The 15062-nt window shown below is 42.7% G+C and overlaps 1 protein-coding gene across 2 annotated transcripts in view; it reads left to right on the top strand.

Annotated features, from left to right (window-relative positions):
* The window catches only part of ARL15 (ADP ribosylation factor like GTPase 15), a 723318-nt gene that overhangs the window by 363651 nt on the left and 344605 nt on the right, over nucleotides 1-15062 (top strand). For both annotated transcript variants that reach the window (XM_030193124.1, XM_030193123.1), the window contains one exon: nucleotides 4156-4364. In XM_030193124.1, coding sequence (XP_030048984.1) covers nucleotides 4156-4364 — 209 coding nt within the window. The remainder of the gene's footprint in view (nucleotides 1-4155; nucleotides 4365-15062) is intronic.

Raw genomic sequence — 15062 nt, 5'->3', positions numbered from 1 at the left:
TAGATTGTAAGCTCTTTGAGCAGGGACTGTCTTTCTTCTATGTTTGTGCAGCGCTGCGTATGCCTTGTAGCACTATAGAAATGCTAAATAGTAGTAGTAGTAGTAGTAGAAGTGCCACACAGGCACACTATCTAGGAAACAAGACAGAAGTGCTACACAAGCACACCGACTAGGAAACAGAGCAGAAGCGCTACACAAGTACACCGACTAGGAAACAGAGCAGAAGTGCTACATAAGCACACCGACAAACCTGGAGACCTTTGGCTTTGCAAAGGCCCTGAATGAATGTCCTCACCTTCCTTGTGAGGGCCTTCACTGATGATATCATGACTACCGGAAATAGGCTTGAAACACACAGAATACCACTGTGAGGCTTGAAACCCACAGAAAACCAGAGTGAGGCTTCAAACACAAAAGGAGTGGTAGCAGAGGCAACAATGCAAGGAAAATACAGACTGGAGCCACCTCTGAAGCTGACCGCCGGGAGACAAGGTGAGACTGAAAGTGGGGTCATGACCACAGTCGTGACAGGCTGAAATACTAAATTTTCCTTCCCCCTCCTCCTTTTCACATGGCTCTGACATCTTCCCTCCTGTTCCCCCCCATGGGGGTCCTTTTAATTTGCCTTCAGTCTCCAGCAGCTGTAGCAGTTAAGAGGTCTCTCTCTCTTGCCGTTTTTCCTTTCCTGACTCCGTGTGTCTAGCAATAGCATTACTCTGCCTCCCCTCATGCAGTCCTTAACATCCCTTCCATAGCTGTTAGCCATAGCCGTTAACACAGACAACCTCCAGTGGACTACAAGGTTGCAGCAGTGAAGACAGGCAAACCTCCAGCGGACTATGGGGCCTTCTCTCTGCCGCATCCTGCCTCCTCCGAATGGGTGGGATGCAGCAGACAGAAGGCGCCATAACCCACCAGAGATTGCCTATCAACTGCTGGGACCTCACAGCCTGCCCGAGGTTGTTTGTATCAACCGCTGAGGCTCTGTCTTTACCCTGCTAGAGAGTGGAGACTGCCTATCTTGATCTTCAGTTTTTCAATACTGTGGCTTCACATTGGACAAAAAAAAAAGCTTTGAGCAGGCTGGTAGCTAAGGGTGAGCCCTTCTCCCCTGCCTTATTTCCTGCTGCTCAAGACTCGGGAGCCTCCACTACAGTTGCAGCTTCCCTTAGCTCTCTCTGTCTCTACTCCAGCCAAGGTAAAAAGAAAAAAAGAAAAGTTTTATTTGTAATGCTAGTAGGCCACTGGGTGGGGGATTGCCAGATTGGGAAGGGAGGGGAAATGCCATTATGCCAGGGGAAGGGCAGGGTTGATGCTGGGCTACAAGGAGGAATGGAGGGGTAGGGAAGGGTGGTGGCCCCCAGTAGAAAAGGGAAACATGGTTAGATACTTGTTGTTTATCATTTGTTATGTTTTTTTTATTATTATGTTTAATTATATGGGAATATTTTGCTTTGTCAAACATACGTTTTTACTTTTATTTTTGTATATGATATATTTTATAATGAACACGGGGAAGGATAATGTTTTGAATTTATTAATTGTAAGTAAAATATGATTCCTCAGTAAACCAAATGACGCAGCAGAAACTGGAATAAAGGTTTGCTAGCAACATAACAGCATAATCTCTATACACCTCTCTTTGAATTCTTCTTCCTCCAGGTTAATCATGAGTCATTTGACAATATGGAACATCCATGGCAATAATTGACATTAATGTTTAAACTGAAAAGTATAGATGGAAATAGTGTCATTGTCGTATCTTTATTATGCACGCCAAAATACATGGAATGTCGAGCATTTGCTAATTCACCATCAAATTTCAAAAACATGTGCAGAAAGTTCATCCTCACCAACTGGCAACATATGGCAAGAAGTAAAATATAATTCCTTGATAAACCAAAGAAGTAAGCAACAAAAACTGGAACAGAGTTCTGCTAATGCAAACCTCATTAAGCAAGCAATTTTGCTGTTCAGAGAACACAGCCTATGAGAATAGTGGAGTTGCTGCATTTGTTGAGCTGGTTACTGGTCTCCAGCCAAACAGAACAGTGATCAGTCGGGTCTCATTGAAAAAGAAAAATCTGTGATTCTTCAGTGGAGATGAAAATGAAGCTGCTTGCGGTTCTTCGTGAACACACATATGTCTCTACCACAACAGACTGTTAGTCATCCCATGGAAAATCTTACATTGGAGTTTCTGTCCACTGGATTAATAAAGCGTCTTTAGAGCTAAAGTCTGCTTGTCTGGCAGTCTGATGATGAGAATGAAGATGCAAATGATGAGTTACATGATAAAGAAGTTGAGGCATTGGATTTCTATGGAACTTTCAACTCCAGTGGAAATCATGTCTACGAGCTTCCTTGTTATCAGTGATATGCCTGCCATACGTTAAACCTGGTGTCTACTACTGATGCTGACAAAACTGAAAGTGGTTTGGCCTACAGGAAAATATCTTGGAGTGCATTTGCCAAATGCAAAGGATTTTGGAACAAATATGGACGATCTCCATTGGCTGCTGATGAAGTAACTGATTCATTTGGGCTGGGTCTCAAGAAACCAAACCAGATATGATGGAACTCTGTATACATGGCAGTTGAGAGACTTATTTGATTGATCCATCGGCATGGTGAAGATATATTCGATGTTGTTTGCACTAAATTGCAAGTTCCAAGACTTGACTGCAGGTGAGTTGACTTTCTTGGGTGATTGTTTCTGTAATGAAACCTGTTTCTCAATCTTTGAGCATCTTGCAATCAAAAAAGATGTTCATGGCCTACTTCCTTACCAGGCTTTGTCAGACACTCATTGATAAGAAAGCATCAACAACAGCTTGCAAGCCTCTTGTGACTGATCTCATAAATGTAATTGATCAACGCTTCTCTGATTTATTTGATGATTCAGAAGCAATTGCAGCAGCAATCCTGCGTCCCAAGTTTTGCACAGGGTGGACTGACAGAGCACTTTGGACAAGGGTCTTCAATATGTCAAGACACCTGCCTCATGTGATTCCTATTCAATCTTCACATGATTTGATTGCTTCTAAAGCAGATAACAGCGATGATGATGATGATAATAAAACATTCTTTGCTATAAAGAAGTCAACTGTTTCAGACAAAGATTCCTTTGATCAATACCTGCAGACCCAGCCAGGTGATGACAGCAGTATTGCAGCCCTGGCCTGATTTAAAGGAACTTTTTATCAGACTGAACGCTGCATTTCCTGCCAGTGCAGCTGTTGAACACCATTTTAGCTGTGCTGGTTTAATAATGACTCTAAAGCGCACCCACATGAGTGACAGTCATTTTCAGAATTTAGTGTTTCTAAAAGTGAATAGATGGATTCAATCATAGAGGATAGAAATGTTAACAGTAGTTGCATTCATTCATCGTCTTGAATTCCAGCAAGTATATTGCCTCTTGGATTACAGAATGTTCGTGTAGACCAGGCATGTCCAACTTATGGCCCGCTGGGTAAAGGTTGAGAGAGGGTTGCATGAGCAAGAGAGACTAGGTAAAGGCTGAGGAGGAGTTACATGAGAGAGAGAGAGACTGGGTAAAGACTGAGGGGGGTTACATGAGAGAGAGACTGGGTGAAGGCTGGTGGGGGGGGGGGGGGTTACACAAATGAGAGTGAGACTGGGTGAAAGCTGGGGAGGGGATGATCCACTGTCATATTTTGCCACTATTTGACAAAATGTGTCAAAATACAATGATATTCAATTGACTGAGCTTTGGCTTTGGCTGCCATTTGGATATTTCCACTGGCAACTTGTGCCACAGGTTCTCAATCAGCATTCCTTTCATTTTAAGTGTTTGATTTTAATTTTAGTTCACATCCTGTCAGTTCAGGTCTCCCAGAGACTGCTCATTTTCAAAGCACTTAGCCTTCCAAAGTTCCATAGAAACCTATGGAACTTTGTAAGGCTAAGTGCTTTGAAAATATGCCTCAATATCTCCCAGCATTCTTTTGATCTCACCTCCTTACAGAGTTCATCTGTGGTCTCTGGAGCTCCCACGAGTGCCAAACCATTAACTGCCTTCGTCAAGAAGTTACTGTATTTAGTTGAGGCACAAATGTAAATAGGAAAGTTGAGAGACCAACATCACCAGTGTACTATTAATGACTGTTCATTTTGTTGTTTTGTTGAAAGGGGCTGCCAATATTAGGAAATATTGGAGTCGCTACTACCAGGGGTCTCAAGGAGTGATATTTGTACTGGACAGCGCTGCCTCTGAAGATGATCTAGAAATTGCCAGAAATGAACTACATTCAGCTCTTCAGCATCCACAGTTATGTACGTTGCCATTTTTAATACTGGCCAATCATCAAGACAAGCCAGCTGCCCGCTCAGTTCAAGAGGTATGCTTAATTTTATTTAACATTTATAATCAGCAATATACCCTTATAAAGGGGATCTAGACGGCCATACAAAGCTGCAAAAACCCCAAGAAACAATAAAAATAAAACATTTTTAAACATTGTACATGGAAAATGTGCTCATAATAGCCTGAATACTGGATTATAAGCTTGAAAAATGCACATAATTTATATTGCATATTCGCACCATTTGCACATTTTTAGCTGTCTGTCAAAAATGATATGTCTATTGCTTTCTCACTCCCATTCCATGTTTCAGGACAAGATATTTATTTTTGCTTAATTGTTGAATAATACATTTGAATGGCAAATCAGCATTTTAATACTGATTTGTTGAAACTATTTGATATTTTCTGATTGTGCAGTTATTCATCTGAGTTTGAAGGGGCTTACCAGGTTGCTACCATGTTGTAGTCTGCTATAGGTGGTGTTCCCCCTTCCCTCCATTGTTATCCACTGGTTTGAGAATATGCAAAACTGTAGAGCAGTCTTCCTCATTTTTTCTGCAGCTGCAACCTTCATTTGCTTGACCACAGAAAGCACGTGAACCCTGGGCAGAACAAGGGGGGGGGGGGGGGGGTTGTGACCCACAGTTTTAGGACGTTCCTTTGTATTGTATGGGAAATTTGTAAATCTACTACTGAGGCCAGGCAATGTGAGGTTTAACATCTTTTGTCATATTTGACATTGCAAATCATTTATAAGATCAACATTTTTAAACTGAGCTGTGCATGAGTATTCTTGTTGTTGTTACTAGAGAGTATCAGGAGTCTCTAATTTTTGTTGATTTGAAGTGTTTGCTTATGATGAAATTGCAGACCACCTTGCGCTATATTAATTGTACAGGTATTTATATTGAGGTTTTGAGCTTGTTTTTATCACATTCATAAAAGGCCCAAAAGTTAGCCATGCTAACTGGAACACGGCCTGTTTAAGATGAAAGAGATAAGCTCACATGGCTCAGGGCTTTATACTTCAGTTAACTACTAGTATTTTTCTACAAGTTTTAACTAGAATGTAGCACTCTTTATCTGTTTGTTACCAAAGCTAAACGTTTCAACTGCGTCATGTTTTAAGATGCCATTCAATAATTTCTGCAGGCAATGTAAAACACCATACAGAACAAAATGTGCTGTTCAGCTGCATACTGTAGCTTGTTGATGCATGGAATCATCACTGCTCAGTATGTAATTGCTGTATGACAGCCTTGGGGTGAAAGATTAGATGAGCAGAGAATACACGTATGCATGTCCAGGTACATTTCCTGACTTTACAGAAATGTGTGGGCAAATAATAGTCTCCGATGTGTCATTTTGGCTTTAACCCAAGTAGTGGGCGTGATATACAAATTATTGGATTGATATGTGCCTGTGGCTCACTTTATAACAATTATAAGTATGTGCATTGATAAATATTACAAAAGTGACAAAATATATAGGGACCAGTTTACTATGCTGCAGTAAGCTTTTGCACCCAATGCATTTTAATAGCCAAAGTTAAGAAAAATTAGGGCAAAAGTTTTCCATTAACTGTTGGGTGCATTCCCAGCACTTTAGGTTGGCAGCCTTGCAGTTAGCGCAGAGCAGTAATCTCGACTGCATTTCAGTAGCCTGGTAGACAACACAGAATGCAGTCATCTACACCTTTGGAAGTGCAACTAACTGCACTGCATTTTCTGCTCTGTTAGCAGTTAATAAGCAGTAACAATCTCCATGCTAATTGTAAGGCACAGTCTCCACCCATACCATACCCCATAATAGGAATTTCCACATTAGAACATTAATTGCCAGTTAAATGACTATCATTTTGACTATTTGTTAATGTGCATTAAAAGCCGTGTTAAACACCTAACACAGCTTGGTAAATAACTCCCATAATGCCTAGACTGGAACTTTTTCACAACATAGAAAAACTGGGGTTATAACTTTTAATCCGTAGTTTTTAAAGAACACTATTGTGGAGGAGTAGCTTAATGGTTAGTGCAGTAGGCTGAGAACCAGGGGAACTGGGTTCAATTCCTACTGTGGCTCATTTTGACTCTGGACAAGTCACTTAATCCTCCATTGCCCCAGGTACAAAACATAGATTGCTGTGAGCTCACTAGGGACTGTAGAAGTACCTGTATATAATATATAAATTGCTTTGGTTATACCACAGAAAGGCAATATATCAAATGCATGATCCTGACCCATAGTAAATGACAACAGATTGTATGGTCCATCCAGTCTGCCCAACCAGACAGCCGGATTTGTACCTGCCAATCTATACCGGTTACACACCTCTATCCCTGTTTAAATTGCTAAGGTCAAAATTTTAGCTGCAGTAGTTTAGGAGCAAGTCTAGGGGATCTTTTACTATAGCTTAGCTTGTGTTATCTGCAGCAGGGCCCGTAGGAATAAAATGGGCCCTGCTGCAGATAACTCGAGCTAAGCTTTAGTAAAAGACCCCCTAGTGTCTAATTCACTTTTGTTCTCTAGTATACCAAAGGTGGGGTGGTGGGGACGGTCCGCCCTGGGTGCAGGCAGCAAGAGAGTGCACAAGGAATCCTGGACTGTTGGCTCTGCCAGTTCCCTGCCCCCTCTGACATTACTTCCTGTTAGAGGCAGGGGACCGGCGGACCCAACAGCTGCATGACTGTGCCGTGAACCCCCAGGTAGTAAGGGTGATGTGCCGAGGGGGGGGCTGATGCGCTGGGGCAGGGTGTAGCAGCGACCCACGCCTGGTGGCAGCTGACCTATGTGCACCACTGCTTTTGCAATGCTAGCATTATTCAGATTCATGTACTATGAATGGATTCTGTTAATAGACCTTTAACATCATTGAGGCCTGTCTGCATAAGTTTGGTCTTTGGAGGAGTAATAGCCTTCTTTTTAAAAGCCCACAAAGGCAGACATTCTGTTGGTGGGAAATCCTGATAAACAGCTACCGGACATGGAAATGGTGAATCAGACAAGTTTAGTTTTATAGTCTTGAGTCATTATTGACTCTGAAGTTATAATGAAAGATTAGGATAATATAGGAATAAAAAAAAAGTTGTTGGGGGGGGGGGGGGTTGACTCTTCACCTTTTAAGATAAATTAAAACTTACTTGTTGCAATTGAACTTGTGATGGATATTGCAGACGGTGCTATCTTATCTAGATTATTGCAACGGTGATGTATTTGGACCTCTGTCAAAAAATTATGGCCTGTCTCCAGCTGATAAAAAAACACAGCTGCCAAAATGTTTGAAGGAGATAAAAGGAGGACTAGGGCCACCCTCTTTTAATATCCTTATGTTAGCTATTCATTACGTTTAGGATTTTGTTCAAACTTATTGTTCTGTTTAAAAATATTGGACCCATATATCTTGGAAAATATATTCAGCAGTACACATCTGAGATCACTACGGTCCCAGTCAAAATGCAGCCTAAAAATTCCCTTGACAAAGGTAATCAGGCAGATGAATACTCATACCATGCAGGGTAGTATACTTTTTAGTTTGGAACTAACTAAAAATTTAATCTGATAAAGGGCTGCAAACAGTTTAACCACATTATACACATCATGCAAAAACTGCACTGGCTACCAGTACTTTACAGAGCCACATTTAAAATTAGAGGCTGACCAAATTTCGGTTTTGGTGCCAAAAGTGGCCTAAAATCCTTTTTCTGCTTGGCTTCGATTTTGGCTGAAACTGACCATTTGTTTTTGTTGGAAGCCAAAAGTTGTGTTTTGTCCTGTTTATCTCCCTTCTTCCCTACTCCCCTCCCCTCTGATAAGGAGTTGCCTCTCACCTCTGCCCACCTGTAGATACCCCCTTCAGGTCTATCTTAAAATCCCTGGTTAGGGTCACCATATTTGCTGAGACAAAAAAAGAGGACACACAAAATAAAAATAGTTGCTGCCTGTGCTAAAGAAGTATTTAATCATAGCAAATGTGTAAATGGTTTTTAGTTAATGAACACACATCAAATAGTGACTGACTTACAGTTAGGATTACCATATTTTGTCTCCCAAAAAGGTGGACACATGCCCCCCCCACACCCCGCCCCCTTTCACACCCTCGCTTTGCCCCTGTCACATTTTCCCCTCCCCCTGTCACACACACCGTCACCCCCCTTCCCCATCACCCCCCTCCCCTTACCTTACTACTGCCTTGGTGGTCTAGTGACCTCTTTGGGGCAGGAAAGAGCCCCCTCTTTCCTGCTGGAGCGCTGCCCTACACGCATCCTTCCAGTTGGTGATCTCGGCGCTGATTCAAAATGGACGCCGAGAGTTGAAGTCTCGCGAGGTCACTTTAACTCTCGGCGGCCATTTTGAATCGGCGCTGAGATCACCAACAGGAAGGATGTTGGTTTGGGCTCTTTCCTGCCCCGAAGGCGGAAGAGGTCACTAGACCACAGTAGTAACTAAGGGGAGGGGAGGCTAGCAATCTGCCCGTTTGTCCGGATTTCTGGACAAACAGGCAGATTGGCAAAACCCGCCCGGTTGCCCGGACATGTCCGGGTAAACCCAGACATATGATAACCCTACTTACAGTACAGCAGTTGACAGTCTGCTTTTCAAAAACTTCTGGAATTGAGTTTGACTAAGTCTAAGCCCAAGTGTACTTATCAGAAGAGTGGATATCCCTCAATAACTTTGGCTGGCTTCTGAAATATGTGTGAAAGTCTTTACATGATATATGCTTAAAGTTGTGGTGTGCAAACAAAATTCCTTTGACAGATTCAACCAACAGGGAAACAGAGAGGAGATCAGCAATGCCTTTCTCGCTTTTTAGCACCCCCATGTTTCCAGACAGACTAATAGGCCAGAGATGGTGTTCTTATTATGTGGGTTGGTCTGTTGGTCATAGGCACATAAAAGGAAAAGAAGAATATTTTCCTAAAAATTAACAAAACAAAACTTGGAGGACATGTCCTCTTAAAAGAGGACTTATGGTAACCCTATCCCTGGTGGTCTAGGGGTGTAGTCAGGGCAGGAGCGATCCCCCGGTTGCTTATGTCCATTCTGGCTCTGCTCACAAAATGGCTGCCATGACCTCTAGTGGCAATGTCACAAGACTGCTATATGAGGTCACAGCAGCCATTTTGAGAGTCTGTGCTCCTTCTAACTTGTCCTCAATGATTATGCCTTACTACTACTTATCATTTCTATAGCACTACTAGACGTATGCAGCGCTGTACACTTGAACATGAAGAGCTTAGAAACCTGCCATTGACCCTTCGATGTTTTGTTTTGCCTCCACCTAAGCAGGCTCATTATGAAAAACCCAGAAATGTGCCTTATTTTTTATTGCCCAAAACTCTGGAATGACTTGCCATCTGAGGTTCGTTCTGCGATGTCTTTTATTAAATTTAAGTCTTTATTAAAAACCCATTTTTTTCAGTGTGCATTTGGTGGTCCATTAGAGGTATGTTAGCTGTGAACTGAAGAAGCTCCTGCAACCTGTGAACTATGATTGTTTGAGTTGATATTATTTGTTCCTGTCTCTTGCCTTATCTTACCATTGCTCATATAATTGGCGTTCCTTTCCTTGTTTTATTTGTTTTTAATTTTATTGTAAACAGCTATGTTCCTTCAGTGGCGTAGCTAGGGGGGGGTGCAGGGGGAGCTGGATGTTTTTTTTAAAATGGCACATATGCAGTTTTGAACTGGTGGGGCCGGCACATTTTTTTTTTTATTTGCACTTTCTCCCCTCCCTTCGCTTCCCACCCTACCCCCACCCCACCCACTTCTCTCCCCACACCAGTCTCTGTTCTCCCTCCCTTCCCTCCCCCACCGGACTGGGGATCACATGTCCTGAATATACCACTAGACCATCAGGGATTGTAAGATAGTCTGGGGTGGGGGTTACTATTTGTATTCTTTTTGTTTGTGTCATATGATTGCAAGTAATGCAGTTATGATCCTGCATAGCAGTTTATATGGTAAATAAAGTGTTCCAAATACTTTTTGATACAAAAGTTTAGCAGGAATTTAAGTCTATACATTTGGGATGATGAGCTTCTCAGCCTCTCTGTGCAGATATGACATCAGCTGTCACTGCATATGTGGTGCTGTGTCAGCCATTGTAAAAGCACTGTGGCTTTTAGTTTTTTTTCTTTAGTTGAGGTCTGTGTGCACAGAGGCTGTTTTACTTGGAAGTAAAATATGGTCTTTCATTATTTAAATGATTGGGCAGCCATCAGACATATGGAATTATAATATCCTTAAATTAACCAATTGTGATTTTAAATTTGATTCTTGTTTAAAGATTTTGGGGAGTTATTTTATCTAATACTCTGTCTTGAATTGCAGATAATTGCACTAGTGAAAAAATAAAAAAACATTTTTAATGATGAAAATGTTAAGGAGAATTAGGGGTTGTTTAGCTCCTTCAGCCTTCAAAGTAAGTCTTATTCTCGGACAGTTAGACTATTGTAATATTGTCTATTTGGGATGTTTGCAGTTTCTATTGAAAAAGATCCAGATGATCCAAAACACAACGGCACGGCTAATTTTTTCTACTCATAAATTTGAAAGAGTACTCCTTTGTTGTTAGAACTGCATTGGTTACCAGTAAAGGCTTGTATTGTTTTAATTATGCACGATTATATGGTAATGCTCCATCTTACGCATGATTTTCCAATTTTGACTTGATTTAGGGGCATTTTATTAAGGCGCAGTAGGCCTAATGCTGGCCTACTGCAAGCTAAAAGGACATGCGGTAGTTTCTAGCTCAGTGAGCTAATCCAGCACTGGAAAATATTTTTTATTTTCCAGAGTGGGAGGCGTGCCCATGGGTGGAGAATAGGCATGCCTGTGCTAATCGGGTAGCACAGGCACATTACTGCATGCTACCCGATTACTGTGGAAGTAGCATGGGAGCCCTTACCACCTCCTAAATAGGTGGCGGTAATGGCCATTACAATAAAATATAGCTTGGCGGCCATTTTACCGCCACGCTAAAAGTGGCCACAGTGCACGGAAAACCCGTGCTCTGACACTAGCACCGGCCACTTTTTAGCACGGTTTGGTAAGAGGACCCCTTAGAGAGGTATAAATCCTTTACTTTTGCCATTTCCTAACCCTAGGGGATTGCGTTTTAAAACATGTTTTCAGCTAATTTCACATATTTGGCTGCTGAGGTTTGGAATTCTCTTCTTACCCAGTTTAGGACTCATACTTTATTTAGGAAAAACTTGAAAGCTCATTATTTACACAATATTTTTATGTTACTTTTAATTATAAAATGTTTAGCAAATTTAAATTTTTTAGGGATTGCCTGGACTTCTTGAAGATCATGTTATCTGCACAGAACTTAAAGATTCTTGTAGAATTTAAGAGAGTATTGGTATATATATTATGGCTTGGATACTGTGATTCTAAAGAATTTCCAGACTGTGTTGGGTATGATGAAGATATGCAGCATTTTATCCAAACTCGTGGCTTGCAGAAGCTAGATTCTATGAGAAAGGAACCTGCAGTGATTGTTTTCAAGCACAAGTACTGGTCAGCTTATAGTGTTACTAGGGAAATATTACAATGAAATTAAGTTTATATATTAGAAAATAATTTGAAAAGTGTATTGCTCTTGATTGTAATTCTTCAATGCATATATTCCTTACAATCAGTGAGATCAGTGCAGGGCTGCCAAGGGGGAGGGACAGGGGGGTGGCAAAATTCCCCGGGCATGTCCTTCGCCATGCCTGCTTTTGGGTCTGTCCTCTCCTGCATGCAGCCCAGTACCCGGATGATTGTATTAACACAATATTGCGTTAATGCAATCATCTGGGTCCTGACTCTCGGAACAGTGCAGGACAGGACAGAGCAAGGGAGCAGACAGGTGCAGGGACAGCGGGGGTGCGGCCCAGGTAGGGTGGGGGTGGGGCATTTACGGCAGCCCAGTCCTGTCTTGGGCCCAGCTGTGTGTCTCGGTAGCCCTGGATCAGTGTACTTTTTTTTATTTTGGATTGTGCTTCAGGCTGGTATATGTCTGCAGTGTAGACAGTGTCTGGACTCCTTTGTATCACATTTGTCTTTACTTAGGTTTATAACTAAATACAAAACGGGAAACATCTCAATGCTACTTTCTCTTGTTGTTTGTGCACAGTTTGGGTAAGCATAAAAAGCTGGTAATCATGATTTTTTTTTTCTTACACATTCTCACAAAGTTCCTGTCTCAGGGAATATTTAACTACATCTGCATTGACTTGAAACTTAAATGTGCCAGACTTGTTGAGAAGTCCTTGTTAAAATGGCTCTCCCAGTTGTTAGCTTGTGCTTTGCAGTTCCTAGGACTAAGGATAATAATCTCTTCTGGGTTTAGCAGAGGACTGCTGACTGCAAATTCTGACAATCCTCAGTGGACCTCATTGGTTCACATTCACACAACCAATCCTTAGTTTTCAGTTTTGGTTTCAGCTGAAACCAGGCAAATAAGTTGTGGCTGCATTTTCGATTTCAGCAGAACGTGTTTAGGCAGTTTCAGTAGCTGTTTCAGTTTTGACAGAAACTGAAAAAGCAGTTTTGGTCTTCATGTATGTAAAGCTCTATCTTTGATTTTCAAGGTCCTCAGACAAAATAGGGCAAAGTACTTAAAGAATAAGTTAGCCTTGTACCCAGAAGCGTAGCCAGGTTGAAGGCGCCGGGGGAATGGAGAGCGGACTTCCGACGGCACTGGCACCTATTTTATACGTGATCTGTTGCATTTAAAATGTGCCGGTGCCGTCGGAAGTCCATTTGGGGGAGCGGCCACTCCCCTGGTGCCCCCTTGGCTACGCCACTGCCTCTACCCACCTATGAGGCTCTGTGGTCCTCTCAAGGAATGTCACTGTCTGTACCCTTATCCAGGGAAAGCAGAACGTCTTTTTGTTTGGGGGTACCCAAGCTCGACCCCTCCCCCAGCGCTGCCCTAGACTCCGCCCCAGCTCCGCACTAGACCCCGCACCCATAATACTACTAATTATAGTATTTCTTCCATTCATTCTTCATATACATGGTATATAACCTTAATACATAATGTGTGACAAATGTAAAAAAAAAAAATCTTTTCTCCTCCACCTTTTAAGGCACTTGCCTATCCAACTGAGATAGCTTTAGAGTCCATGTATCCCATTGACATTAGTACTCTGTGTGCACCCCACTTCACACCCCATGCACTCTGCTCGCATCAGTCCTCTGCATACACCCCACTTCCAATCTCTTTGCACCCCATTCATATCAGTCCTCTGCATACACCCCACTTCTCACCCCTGCACCCTTCTCACATCAGTCCTCTGCGTGCACCCCACTTCTCACCCCCCTGCACCCTTCTCACATCAGTCCTCCGTCTGCACCCCATTGCTCACTTCTCACATCAGTCCTCTGTGTGCACCCAACTCCTCACCCCATGCACTCCATACTCCCATGTGTCCTCTATTTCAATCGCACTCCTCATCCCTACTCACATCGCTCCTCTGTGTGCATCTCTCACCCTACAGCCCCCCCCCCCCCCATGTATCATGCCAGATCTCCCCAGAACACCTGTGATCCGCCTGGTGGGCACTCATGCAAGCCTAAAGAAAGGTTTCTCCATCCTCGCCATGAGCCTTGGGATCTAGTGAGGTCTCCTCGCAAACCTGCGGCAGGAGCGCGCACCAGAGGCAACAGCAGTAGCAGGTGGCTACCAAGAGTGGCATGCTCGAGCTCCAGTTGCAATGCCCTGCTCCCTCATTCTGCCACTGCTTCAATTGAATCAGCCTGCTTCAGGCCTTCCCTGTAACGTGACCCACCCTCACAGAAACAGGAAGTCACGTCAGTGAGGGTGGGACACGTCATAGGGAAGGTTTGAAGCCAGAGGCAGACTGATTCAGTTGTTGCAGAGCCACTAACAGTAGCAAGAGGAAAATGTGAGAGGGACCATGAGGAGGGGAGGGGTGGAGGAGGAATGAATGCGGAGAGACGCTGGAACCAGGATGGAGGGGGAAAAGGATGTAGGAAGTTATGCATTTAACTTCCTACTGCCTTCTGACTGTTAGAGAAGGGAAGATGAAATGGCAGCATGGCTAAATTTTGTTTTTTGGGAGGGTGCCATGGCACCCGTGGGTCTCCCTGTTCCGACACCTATGTCCTTATCAAAAGAAATCACACAATGTGATACCTGCCAGCAAGCGTTCTCAGAAGTATCCCCTACACTCTGGAACTCACTCTCGGAGGGGCTACACCTAATTCAAGACTACCACTACTTATGGAAGTAGGCAAAAGCCTACTGTCTTTTCTCCCAAGCCTTTAATACATGTGGTGACTGACTATCCACTCACTCTGCATCTGGACTAGCCTAACGCAGACCCTGTAACTAAGACCAGTTCCTCTTACTTTATTCAACTGTACATATGATTTTTTTTCAGTTTAGCCACCTATCTATTTAAACCATTGACTTTGCCCTACTCAGCTTGTCTGCCAATATGTCTCAATTGCTCCTTGTCCCCTCACTACTACTACTATTTAGCATTTCTATAGCGCTACAAGGCATACGCAGCGCTGCACAAACATAGAAGAAAGACAGTCCCTGCTCAAAGAGCTTACAATCTATTAAAATGTTTCATTGTATTGTTCTGACATTATGAGCAACATATCTGTTGATCTATTTGCATGTCTGTTAAGGTATGTCACTGTGTTATGTTGACATTGTATCATTTCGGTTATATGAATGTTATTTCCATACTGCCTACTTTTG

The sequence above is a fragment of the Microcaecilia unicolor genome, chromosome 2 (assembly GCF_901765095.1).
Source record: "Microcaecilia unicolor chromosome 2, aMicUni1.1, whole genome shotgun sequence".
Classification (NCBI taxonomy): domain Eukaryota; kingdom Metazoa; phylum Chordata; class Amphibia; order Gymnophiona; family Siphonopidae; genus Microcaecilia; species Microcaecilia unicolor.
Note: the sequence above shows the minus strand (reverse complement) of the source record. Positions and strands in the feature narration are given on the sequence as shown.